At 43.5% G+C, this 12894-nt stretch overlaps 1 protein-coding gene across 1 annotated transcript; it reads right to left on the bottom strand.

Annotated features, from left to right (window-relative positions):
- Positions 1 to 455: 455 nt before the first annotated feature.
- hephl1b (hephaestin-like 1b) lies at positions 456 to 12673 on the bottom strand. Its single transcript, XM_035627261.2, has 20 exons — positions 12260 to 12673; positions 10755 to 10999; positions 9409 to 9621; positions 8893 to 9087; positions 8328 to 8582; positions 7691 to 7859; positions 6834 to 6973; positions 6601 to 6732; positions 6239 to 6444; positions 5771 to 5915; positions 5457 to 5669; positions 4259 to 4481; positions 4000 to 4139; positions 3798 to 3923; positions 3616 to 3722; positions 3266 to 3500; positions 2861 to 3000; positions 2536 to 2689; positions 2413 to 2427; positions 456 to 1833 (listed from the first exon to the last, which is right to left on the bottom strand). The coding sequence occupies exons 1-20, from the start codon at positions 12466 to 12468 to the stop codon at positions 1754 to 1756; spliced, it is 3342 nt and encodes a 1113-aa protein (XP_035483154.2). The 5' UTR covers positions 12469 to 12673; the 3' UTR covers positions 456 to 1753.
- Between the last annotated feature and the right edge of the window lie 221 nt (positions 12674 to 12894).

A 12894-nucleotide genomic window follows, 5' to 3' on the forward strand; every position in this document is an offset into this window, starting at 1 on the left:
GAGTATCAGACATCAAATGATCAACTGATCGCACATTTCTGCCGATGCTGCAGTGGTTGTATCTAACCTGGTTTAACAGTTATTTACAAGCTCATTACAAAGCACACACCTCAGGGTTGAAACTAATCTAGTGCAGTGTTTTATTTCCTAAACCTTATCAGAATCATTTATTGGTCTGATCAGCTAGCACAGGATACCACACATTCCCCAGACAGGATACAGTTGTCTGATACTTAACAGAAGCAGAATTTAGAATTTATTGTGTAATTAGTCTCCACGTGGGTTAACGTTATCATTCCAGCTACCAAAACAACTTGACAGTGTTGCATATTTCGTTGTGGATAAAACACAGAAAAGAGAAAAGAAGTTATCATTCTTGCCAACTTGCAGTTTTCAAATTTGGCGCCACCATAAAGAAAAATGACAGTGAAAATGACCACTAACACACATACATATATCGCAATGTTTTTTTCTTTATTGTGCATTCATAACTGGAACAACATATTTGGTATAGCAGTGCTTTGCTCAAACACAGTGCAACATATCAGAAAACAGAACGACATAGAGACAATCCACAAAATAAAAAATATGTTTCTTTTAGCCCTAAGAAATACAACGATCTTGAACTTTTGACATGGCTGTAAAGTCATCCCTTGATATTTACATACAGTGCATATATCCTCCAGCAAACACATACTGTTAGATCCCGAGTAACCCCTGTACAGGAGGTACTGGTCCAGCTCTCTGTTTAAAGGGTCCGAGTGCAGGTCCTATGGAGTATTACCCCGATAAGTGCCCTGTACTGATTAAGCTGCTGGTGAGGAGACTCGCCAAGCTTCTCACTGCCTACGTCCGAATGTTTAACCTGCCTCTGCTTGACAGTGCAGCCGGCCGAACAGCCCTGTGCGTCGGCTACCTCTGTCTGCTACGTCCGTTTACGGTAGCTCTCCTCGGATGATCTGGGCTCCTGTTAGGTGCTAGGATAAATATTAGTGACCAGGAATAAGGTTCCAGGGATCTGTTGCTTTGGTTGGCTAGAACAACCTATAAAAACCTTAAAGACGTTGTATTCCAAAACTCCAAACTTTTTACTATCGTATAAAACCTCAGTGACCACAATCTTTCCTTTATCTGCAGTCAGATTATTTATTGAAACCTTTGGCAACGCAGTCTTTTCTCCGTAGATTGTAACTGGCAGTTCACATCCTCCATCCGTATCCTAGGAAGAGCTCCGTAGACTAACCCCGATCTATTTCGCGTTATGGTTTATATACTGTGAACACGGAAAGACTGAAGAAAACTCTGACACTTTCCAATAGATGTACCTTCCTCCCACACACAGAGAGCTTTTCGCTCCATTTATACTGCGTAAACTTTCACTCGCCATCTTCCAGCGGACTTGACTTCCTCATTTCGCATGACAAATGGACATTAGAGTTTAACACTCTATTCACATTCTTCGATCATTCATCATAATGTTAATACATTCATTTTATAATCAACATAACAACAATCAGCCTAGCTTCTAATAGCATTTCATATACTTCAATCAGCTTTTATGATTCATACTGACTGTGTGTCTTGTATCTCTATGTGTTACTTCGATCATGAACTGGACTATTTATACTGTCCATACCTTTTGTAGCTAATGTATTTAAGGTCGAGATCTCAACTTCTTTTTGACAATACGCAACAGTGATTTTGTCCCTGGACTTGTTAATTGCTTTGCGGTGGTAACAGACACAGTCCAGTGTCAGAGCTGGTCACCTACGGCCATTCGACCGAGTGTGAGCAGGAGCAGCAGCGTCTTCATGGAGCCTTCACTTTCTGGTGCTGGCAAAAGGAAACATGACCAGATAAGAGAGAGGAGAAGGAAGTCAGAGAGAGGAAGGGAGACTATCGAGACTCAGTGTCACATGTCTCTAAGAGTAGCAGGTTGAAACATATGCTGTTTTCACCTGTTTTTTTTTTTAAAAACAGCCTAAAATCATGAAAAGATTTCTGGAGAAAAGAAAAGGGAAAAAAAATCTCACTTGCCTTCATGCCTTCTGTAAAAGCAGGCAGCACCGATACAATACATTTCCCATGGAATTTAAACACATCCTTACTAAAATTGACATGCTCAAGAAGACTCTAATAATAATAATAATAATAATATGCAGTAACATAAGACAATATGATACAGTGATTTATTTTATAAAATCATTTGAGTTGACAGTATTGAAAATGAAAACTTAAAAAAATCTACCTTAATATCAATAATGAAAGAAGATATTTATGATATTGTGTAAGTTTTAAGATTACACTGAGGACTCAAGTTTCAGATTAGGTGGGGCTGTTGTACTGTGTTAAATCAAATTTATTCGGATTTGAACAGACTATAATGAACTTTAATAATGTTTAGGTGCTTACCGTGTGAGGAGTTTTCTGGAAATGAAAAAGACAAGAGTGAGACATTAAGACAAATCCTCTGCAGCAGCTGCTAATAGCCATGCGCAGGCTAAGTATGTAAACACACGCGCAATGCATACGCACCTTCGATGGTGAAAGTGGTCTCCATGCCAGCGTGGATGTGATCGGTCACGTGACAGTGGAGCAACCAAGTCCCTGGGATCCCAGCCACCATCTCCACAGTCTGGAACGTCCCGGGGAAGAGGTCAAAGACGTCTGCACGGTGGACGCGGTCTGTCTGAAGCGCACGCACGCACGGAACAAATAAATGGAAATGAACACTTCTCGAGAAGCTGTGTTTTCCTTCCATCACTTGGATGTCAGCGCAAATTCCGATTAAAACTGGTTGTATTTGTATATGAACATTTTGCCTACTATAGTTTTATCTGTTTGTGGTGGTGAAAATGACCTTGTAGGTAAAAGTCTCAGCGTGGAAGTGAACGGTGTGCATGTCCACTTCGTTGCCCATGCCCAGCAGATACCAGTCGACCTTCTGGCCCTGCATCATCACCAGTCCATGGAGGTTACCGTACAGCTTACCGTTGATCCCTTCAATATACACATTGACACATCGGGATTACCAAACACTCACATAATCACATATTTAATTAGACAAAGAAACATGCAGATAGAAGTGTAAAAGGAACACCATTATTATATGTTTACTGTAAATTAGGATTGGTCACATGTTCCTATCTACCTATGTGTTCACTAGTAACATGTTTTGTGATGTATGACCCCATATATCTCAATAGGGTAAAACAACTCATCTGAATTCTGTCATAGATTAGTTTCACTTTTTTCCATCTCTCACCGTGCATTTTGTTACTCTCTTCAAACTCTTCATCTTTTGTGACGGTGTCAGGCTCAACGCCGAGGTATGTCCTGATGTTGTCGTCCAAGTACCAGGACTGGTTTTCATCGTACACTATGAAGAGCAGAGCAAACTCCTTCTCCACGTCGCCCCTCTGTCTGTCGGGCCCCTCACCGCGCTGCATAGTCCCGGGCCTGCATATCACCAGAGGCCCCAGAAGACCACTGTACAGATCCTGAACACGAGCAAATGAAGCCGTCTCTGTCACAAACATGCAAATGTATTCCAAAACACCTTCTATCAACAGCAACACTGTGAATAAACTCTGTAAATAAACAGAGGATATGTACCTTAATGAAATCAACGTTGGAGTAGTAGGCGTAAGAGATGCAGTTAGGATCTGAGACCCCTGGACCAGAGCTTATAGGAACATCCCATGTCAACTCGAGTATGTGACCTGAAGAGAACATAGAAAAAAGATTGTTAGAAAACACCAGAAACAACATGCATTTCCTTCAAAATGGATTCTCACCAGGTTTGACAGGAATGTGTGCACCACTGGCCCTGACTCCATGTGCACCAATGGAGTACTGGCGACTGGCTTTGTTCTTGAAAGCGATCACAATCTGCTCTCCTACTTCTGCTTTGATTATTGGACCTATGGGAGACAAGAGAGGCCGTGTTGTCTTCAGTTTTTTCTTGGTGTCAACAACATCAAGAGCAGCTTAACGTACCCATAATTCCTAGGTGCTGTTGATTGGCCTGCCGCTTCTTCTGAACTCTGAAGGTGCCATCTGTGTATTCTCTGTACACCACCTTCTTGTAGCGCGAGCCAATTCTGTTCGTCCCTCTCGCCACAAAAATATTGCCTGGGCTGGGAGACATGTACCAATTTGCTTCCATTAACAAACAGTAATAAGTTTCGCCACTAATCACAGGCTCCGGCGCCGACACTGAAATACATCATCCTACAATTGTCTTGCTCTCACACACCTGTCCTCCGATGTGGTGTGGTGTTTCTCCAGCTCCCAGTCTCTCTCTGGTGAGTAGTCCCACTCTACTTCTTCAGCACTGATAAAATACTGCACGATCTTGGTCGGCTCCGTCTGTGTGCGCGTGTGCTTCACTTTGCGTCTGGGGCAGTAGTTGACTCTGTAATGCTGCCTCATGCCAGCCGAGTAGTGGTCTGTTACTCTGCAGCTCACCTCATACACACCTGACAGGAGAACGAAAAGAGGTACAGGGTTTGGACACAGATGTTAAAACTGATTGCACAGTGTAATGGCGATAGAAAAACGGTCCCAAATAAGCCTTGCTTTCACCATGTCCTTCTCTTGGCCACCGGGACGCGGTTATCACAGGAAAATGACGACTCGATTTACAACAAAGGAACTGCGTCACCCATTGCACAACCAAAGCAAGGAAGAGAATAGCGTTTTCCCAGTATCTATCCGCAGTGACGGAAATGGCAAAAAGTGGAACAGCCGAATTGACAAAAACAACTCAACCTCACAAGAGAAAAAGATTTGTTGACTGAGTAACAAAAGCAAGCGAAGTGGTTGAAAAAGTGTTAAAACAAGAGTGAACCTCAGACGGAAAGAGCTCCAGGACTTGAGAGGCTTCAATAACAACATGCAGTTTAACTTCTTACTACTAGATCAGTAAGTGACATAACCAGACTTCTCAATAAATACTACTGGACATTTAACTTGATGTTAATTGTTCAAATTGGGATTACTGGCATTTTTCTACTGCAGCGTCTTAAGGACAGTGACCAAACAATAATACCACCTTGAACCACAAGGGGCACAAAAGTTGATCCCATTAGTTTGTCACATCTAAATAAATAAATAAGAAAAGCTAAAACAATAAAAACACAGAGGATACCCTCTCAAAGTTGTCTCAATTGGCACGTTAACAACTTCAACATAATTTAAAGTGGAATTTCCCTGTAAATGGGCTGCGATGAAGCCTGCAAACATATCTCATGGATATTGTAAATCATTAAAAACAACACAAAAGGCAGTTTCCTGTTGTTAAGTGCTGATGTGGACGATGTATATCTGCTGGTCAAAGAAAACAGGAAGTAGGGATGAACACTGGCATTGTGTATGACTGAGAAAAAGATGTGGGTTTTGAGTGGTAGCACTGTTTGTGAATGTGTGTGAATGTAAAGAGTAAAGTGACTAACCAGGGGTGTTGGGCTGCATGGTGACACCAGCAGTGGTGTGAGGGAACAGGTTGATGGTGTCCCGTGTTGTGCTTTGCCTCTTGAAGGTGTTCCCTTCAAAATAAACACCATGGATGTCGACCTCTGTGCCGAGCCCGAAGGTGTACCACCAAACTTTGTCTCCGGCACACATCTCCAGTCCGGCAAGGTTCCCATACATGTGTCCATTTACAGCTGCAATAGACGAGATTTAAGAAAATACGGAGACAAAATATGGCACTAATGGTATGAAAGCTATTATCAGAAACCCGTTACCAAACAAACACACTGATTACCGTGCATCTTGTTGCTCTCCATAAAGTCATCTTCTTCTGGATTTGTCTCATTGCTGCCGTATGTCTCAATATTGTCCTCCAGGTACCAGCTCATATTTTCATCCATCACAGAAAAAAGAAGGAAGAACTCCTTATCCACACCTCTCTATGAAGCAATCCACACACAGTAGAGCGGCAGTTGCAGTTAACAGCATAAAATCTAAAAACACATTACATTGATTTAAAGTCTGATACACATCTTTGAACATGCAAATGTCAATGCCTGCCTATCGAAGATGTGAACTGTTTTGTTGTTACCATCAACTTTCAACATTTTCGTCTGGGTATTTCGTTCTCATATTCACTATCTTATCTGCAAAGGCCCAATCTCCCGGAAAATGATTAAAGTTTCATTTAATCCAAAATTTTTATCTCAGTAGTGCTGAAAAAAATATCTTCCATTAATCCGTTTATAAAAATAAGCAGCACCTGAGTTCCACTCTCCCCCAGCGTTCCTTTCTTGCACACAAGCAGAGGTCCCACGAGCCCAGAGTTGGTGTCCATGGCAGGATCAGTGGCAGAGTAGTACAGGTAGGGGATACAGGGGGAATCCGATGAAGACGGACCTTCCAGGACCTGCCAGGTGTAGTTGAATTGCTCACCTGGGCCAACGTGGGAGCCGAGCTTGTCAACACCTACAGTATTGCACACAAAGTTCTGTGATTATCAGATCTGGTGTCACTTTAGTCATTTGTCCATTTGCACAGACCTTCGCTGCTTCATAATTTCCAGTGTTCGGTGATTTTTAGCGCGGTAATTATCTGTGGCAGTGCAACTGGCTGCTTCCTCACCGTCCTCATAGCTGCTTCCCTGGGAGAGCTTGTCATAGTGCAGGCCATGAGGCTGAATGCTGTAATTTCTATCTGCCTTGTTCATGAATGTCACTCTGAGAGTGTCGCCTTCCTCTGCCCTCAGGACCGGACCTGGACAAATGCAAAAGAACGTTGTCACTAGAAAATCCGGGTGAAAGACGAGATACCAGAGTACCAGTGAATACAAGAGAGCGAAATCTGGAACGCCTTACCAAGGATCCCTAAATGTCCAGCATCGGGTAATGGTGATTTTATGATGGTGAAGGTATTGTCTGTGTACTCTCTGTATATCACTTTTAGGTATTGACCTCCGATCCTTCCACCACCTCTGCCAAAAAACACCTCTGATGCACTAAAAGAGGGGGGGGGGGTTACAGTGTTAGCGCTTCATTTGATGGCTGGATGAAGCAGCGGTGTGAGAAAACTGAAGAGAATAAACAGCTGGACAGTCAAAAAAACGGTCTCACTGTCCCTGTAAAAGACTTCAGAATGACTTTGTTGACTAGTTCTTAGTCTCTGCAATTTGGGTCCTGTAAACTGACACATCACAACAACTCACTGCACTGTTTACTCTGGACACCTGAAGACTGCCTCACCACAGGAGTGACCAGCTCTCACGTAATCAGCCGCGTCCAGAGGCCAGACAGACGGCAGACAGACTTTGTTCAGAGGTTTGCAAGCCTTTAAGGGATATTTCACCACTTAATGAAATGGTGATTATCTATGGATTCATTTGGCTCCCTTTTTTCCACCTCCAAAACTATCGAAGCTGTACTTTCTAAATGCAAAAATATGTCCAGCTGATACAGTTTAAACTTCCGGTCTCACTATTGCATAGATTTGTTTCAGATTTATTATAATAGCAGTTTTGGTTTAGGCAGACTCTCTGACCAGGCCTAAAACAAGATATCGTCATGACTCCCCGATAATCGAAATAGTTTGAAACCACGTGGGTCCGTGTGTTTACTGCAAAATTCTTGAAATGCATTGGGCTGGATAATGATTCACCATTTCCTTTGCAGTGACCCTCACTGTTATAATTAATTAGAGTAGGTTGTACTCTGCCCACCTGTCGGCCTCAGTAAGGGACACGTTGTTGATCAGATCCTTCTCAGAGGGAGCATAGTGCCACAGGACTTTCTCTGCTGCCAGGTAGTAATTCCTCACAACACCGCCCGTCACTGTGGGGCTGGGCTCACTGCCACATGACTTCACTTCATAAAAGGCCTGCATCCCAGCTGGAACAGAGGAAGAGACGTTCACAAAAGGCATTACAGAGACCAATTCTAGAGTCCGATTTATGTTCGATTAATAATAAACATTTCAGGGTTCACACTTGGAACAACCTTATTTTTTAGCAGTTGTCATATTAGAGAGAGGTCAGGATCCAAAATACACAAAACTTTCAATGGTGGGATTTGTGGGGTAAATAACACTTTGTTTGAGAGACACAGGAATAAGAATAGACCATTATGGGAAACCTGGTGTGATACAAAGGAATGGTATTTCACAAGTGCCAGCATTATTCATAGTGTGTTGAGCAAATATAGTTCATTCAGTCTGTGATCAATGGACTTTGGTCCCGCATGTATTGAAAAGACATACAAGCTTTGCTGTAGGAAGACCCATAACTTCAGGCGCTGACAAAATGGCCGTGGAAAACCTCACAAAAAAAATGCTGAGAGGTTGAAGGTCAAGTGTCCTACCCTGCAAGTGGTCATTAACCTGACAGGTCAGCAGCCACTTTCCTTTTGCTTTCGGGATCATCTCAGCGGTAGCAAACGTGGCTGGGAACAGGCTGAGGACGTCAGTGCGGTGGCCACGGTCTAGCAGTGTATTGCCATGGAAAAAGGCAGAGTGGATGTCCACCTCGTTGCCCATGCCAAATAAATGCCAGGCGACCGCACGGTGCTGGCACAATTGAATCCCGGGCAGGTTACCAAACATGTACCCGTTAATAGCTGTCACACAGAGAAAAACAGAGAGGTTAGACGAAAGGACAAAGAGAACGAATGTAGCCTTTAAACCTTCCTTTATAGCTTTTGTTGTTTTGATGAAAAGCTAATTCATTGCGAAAAAACATTTCAAACAATTTCATGATGTTAACAGTCGAGTGGACTGTGCAGTAAGGGCAACAACATTTCACATTCATTTTTCTGAAAAACCTAAAACAAGCATTTTATTCTACAATGAATTATATTCTTCTGTTAGCCAACTTGGTGTGTGTGCAGTCATTTTAGAAAGAAAGGAAAAAACAAAACCCTCTCTCACCGTGCATCAGGTTTGACTCCTTAAAGTCGTCATCGTCTTGTTTCACTCCCCCTGGATCGGAGAGTTTCTTGATGTTGTCCTCCAGGTACCAACTAAGGTTCTCATCCACTACGTTGAACATCAAGAAGACATCCTTGTCCACATCACTGCGGGCCGAGGCTGTGGCAGATTCCGGCTTTATCTCCTTCAAGGTTCCTGCGTTCATACAAAAACATGAAACATAGATGTAGAAAAAGGCAGGAAGGGGGTTAAAATACGACATTCATGTAGCCAAATAATGATCGAGGAACATTCAATCCCTCATTTCCCCTGGTTTCCCAACATGTTTGTTTAAGAAGGGATTGAAGAGGTCCTTGGCGAACATTACTATGATAAGGGAATACAGAAATAATCTTGGTTTGACAAAAAAATTATGCATACAGAGAGGAAATCAAACAGGCAAGTATACAGTCATATGACAAACATTTATTCTAAAGTCAAATCAATTATGTTTAATAGCATATCATATCTTCATACCTTTCTTGCAGGTGAGCAGAGCCCCGATAAGTCCAGAGGAGATGTCCTTGGGAGCATCCACGTGAGAGTGGTAAACCCAGGTGAGGCAGTTAGCATCATCATCTGTGGGGGCAAACTCTGGCCTGACCTCCCAGCGATAGGTGTAGCTGCCTCCCGGAGGAACAGCGTCATCCATCTTCAACCTGCCAGATGTCCCATCTGGATAGAGCGCCCCTGGTGGGCAAATGCGACATGTTTAAGTTGAGATCGTTCTGTTTCAGCTGAAGTGTTTAGAGCAGTTGAGCCTGATTGGTCATTAACAGCAAACTGGTCTTAGCTCTATGGCCTGAACAAGCTTAAGTTTTGCCTCAGCTATTCAAAATTGAACACTGAGTGCTGTGGAATGACGTAAAAAAATATTAGGAATAAAATTAAATACTAATTCAATTGCCAATAGGCTTAAAAATCTTCAATTGAGGTTTCAGAAATCATTGTCATATCCATTTCCTCTCTGGGTCTTATCTCTGTGAGGCTTTCAGCCTCCCTGTGTGTGTGCGTGTGAGATCCATAAACACATAAACACCTCAGTCTTAGTCACAGGCACACTGACCTTTGTACTAATTTGTACTCATCACATGACATAGCTAAGGATGCATTTATCTGCTTTATAAGTTTCATATCTTGGTGTGTTGTCACCACTTCATGCCTCAGCCCCTCACTTCTCTCCCATCTTGCAAAAAAAGAATTTTGTCTCAAAGGCTGCTAGTTACTGGTCATGTGACTTATAGTCAGAGTGACACACTGTGATTGCCCAAATGAAAGCAGCTCATCTGCCAAATTCTGTTGAGAGAGGGAAAACAACTTTTAGTTTCAGTTTCAGTTCCTGTAAGACTGAAAAATCTGGTGACAGGATGTATATTCACAGATGGGTGGGGGATGGGGGCTTGTTACATAACAACAAGCTGCAAAGGTCAGAATACTTCGGTGGGATTTTGACAGGAGGCCATATCTTCCATATTGAGTTATAAATCAATTCTAGAAATTATTATAGGCCCATGTAAGTAATTAAAAAACTTACATAGGCCTAAATGGGCTTTTACTGCATATAACACATGCCAAGATACCATGACACAACATAAAGACACAACTTTGAAAAAACCCCAGAAAAGATTAAATCTATTCAATTTAATAATATATCTGACTATACCAACAAACTGTCCCACTGTCTCCAGTATAGCCATAACTTTGAGGACCAACGAAGCAAATCTCTTGATAATGGCTCACATACTGCATCATTGTTTAAAAGAACAATTATCATATATTTTGGCATACATATGTGTGTTAGTTTGTATTGTGTAACGCTGTACCCTCTGTATTCTTCTCATAGAAAACTCCATGCGGATGCATAGAATAGTTCCTGGACCCACTGTTCTTCAGGTGGACCACGATGACGTCATCCACCTCGGCTCGTAGCACGGGCCCCAGGAAGCCCAACCAATCAGGTCTGGGAGCCTGAACACTGTATGTGGCATCTGTATACAGCCGAAACATAGCCTTCTTATAAATGCTGCCAATACGTTGGGGTCCTCTTTCCAGGAATACGGAAGCATGCCTGAGATAAAAGTGGAAAGGAAGTCACAAATCATGGAAGGCATAAACAGAGTGGTGGAGAGTGTGTTGGAGCGAGGAGAGAGGAAAAAACAGCCACTAATCCAGTTTCAGTTCACATTTTTAAAGTCAGAGTGCAGAGCCAATGGCATCCAGTTGCATCTCTCTAACCATTGAAGATGTAAATATTATGATTACATGTTTCCCAAGGCTAATAACCCGTTACAGGAGCTAGGGCAAACACGGTTTTGCTACTGTAGTTCCAGCTCATAGCCAAAGCAAGGAGGAGGATGAGTAAAAAAAACATTTTGTTAACTCGATTCACACTCGGGTCGCACTGACAGGAAGCTGGTCAGGGTTATTTAGTGCTCATGAGCTAGTCTGGAAAACCCTGCATTACGCAAGGATCCAACACTTATGTTGCGTCAAAGTTCTCTCTCTTCCCCCGAGGAAAATCTGAATTTTATCCATCATATGCCTTCAGATGATAGTTATCCTGATGTTCCATACAACACAAAGGTCCTGCGGCAGGACTCCTGCCTTGCCATCCGTTCTTTACAAATTGCTGTACCTTTTTCCAACCGAATCCCTTTTGTACTCTAACGTACAGGAGAATTGAAGAAGTTCGCGACGCATGATTTTTTTTTTCTGCCGTGTCTTTGAAACTCATGAATCTGGTGATCGCTGTGCGAGACAGCCAAGTAAAAGACGCCAGGTGCCCCGCTCATTTAGAGGTCACCACTCATCGGCTGTCTCAACTCCAGCTCCAAATGAGAACACTGAGGTGTCGTACACCGTACAGGCCAGACGAACACAGTTGCCAGACACCTTAATAGTATTAGTGGGCTCAACTTTCTCAAACTCAAAAGGCAAAGTACATTAAATGTGCACAACCACAGTGGAGTGGAGGCATTCAGAAAATCCTAATTCCAGACTTTGCACCCTTTTACACCTTTCTGTCGACTGGATCCAATCCCACAGTACTGGTCTGTTTTGTAAATGTTCTCAAACTCGTATGTGAAGCAGTTGTTTGTGTTTGCCGGTGTATCGAGCCCCAGGTCGTGTGAGGGAGAACACTCGGCCAGCAGAGCACCCAGCACTGCACCACTGTTCATTCAAAACCTCTTGTATTTCTCACAGGGATAGATGTGTAATTAATACCGACACGCAGCATATCATTCTGATATGTGATCAAATCGTGACCTGATAACACCCCGTCACTATCGCTCCTCGGGCTTGTCCCACGCGTCTCGTCGCAACTCACTCATCGCGCTCGACGTCGTTGCCGTTGAGCAGATTCTTCCGACTCGGAGCATAGTCCCACTCCTCCTCGACGATTCCCACATAGTAGCGTCTCTGCCGGCTGCCGCGCGTCCCTGCCGCCGCGGAGCAGAGAACCACCAGCAGCAGCAGCACCAACAACAACGACGACGACGACACACGAGTCGCCAACAGTCCCGAAGTCTGCGCCATGCTCCAGGGGGAAGGACGAGGGTCTCCGAGGGGTCTTTGGGTTCGGGTTGAGACGTGGAGGTGGAGGAGAGCGACCCCTCTCCAGACCCCTCTCCAAACTGCGCGCCGCCGCTGCTGCGGTTCTGTGGGGAAAGTCTGCTGAGGACAAACAAGTTGGCTGACTCCGCCACGGCGCACTGACGCCTCCCGTGGATGATGATGATGATGAGGATGATGATGATGAGGATGTTGACCAATCACTGTTCTCGCGTTAATTGCTAATGGCAGTTGGTGACATTTGTGTTCCTACTGGGAAATTAAGCTAATTGATGTACTTATGTTGAAACGCAGACTCGGGCGCCACGAACCGTCTCCATCGGCTGTCAATTTTCCAGAGGTGATGAGTAAGCGTGTTAGTCAGCTGGTGTGTGTGTGTGTGTGTGTGTG

The sequence above is a fragment of the Scophthalmus maximus genome, chromosome 2 (assembly GCF_022379125.1).
Source record: "Scophthalmus maximus strain ysfricsl-2021 chromosome 2, ASM2237912v1, whole genome shotgun sequence".
In the NCBI taxonomy this organism is placed as follows: Eukaryota; Metazoa; Chordata; class Actinopteri; order Pleuronectiformes; family Scophthalmidae; genus Scophthalmus; species Scophthalmus maximus.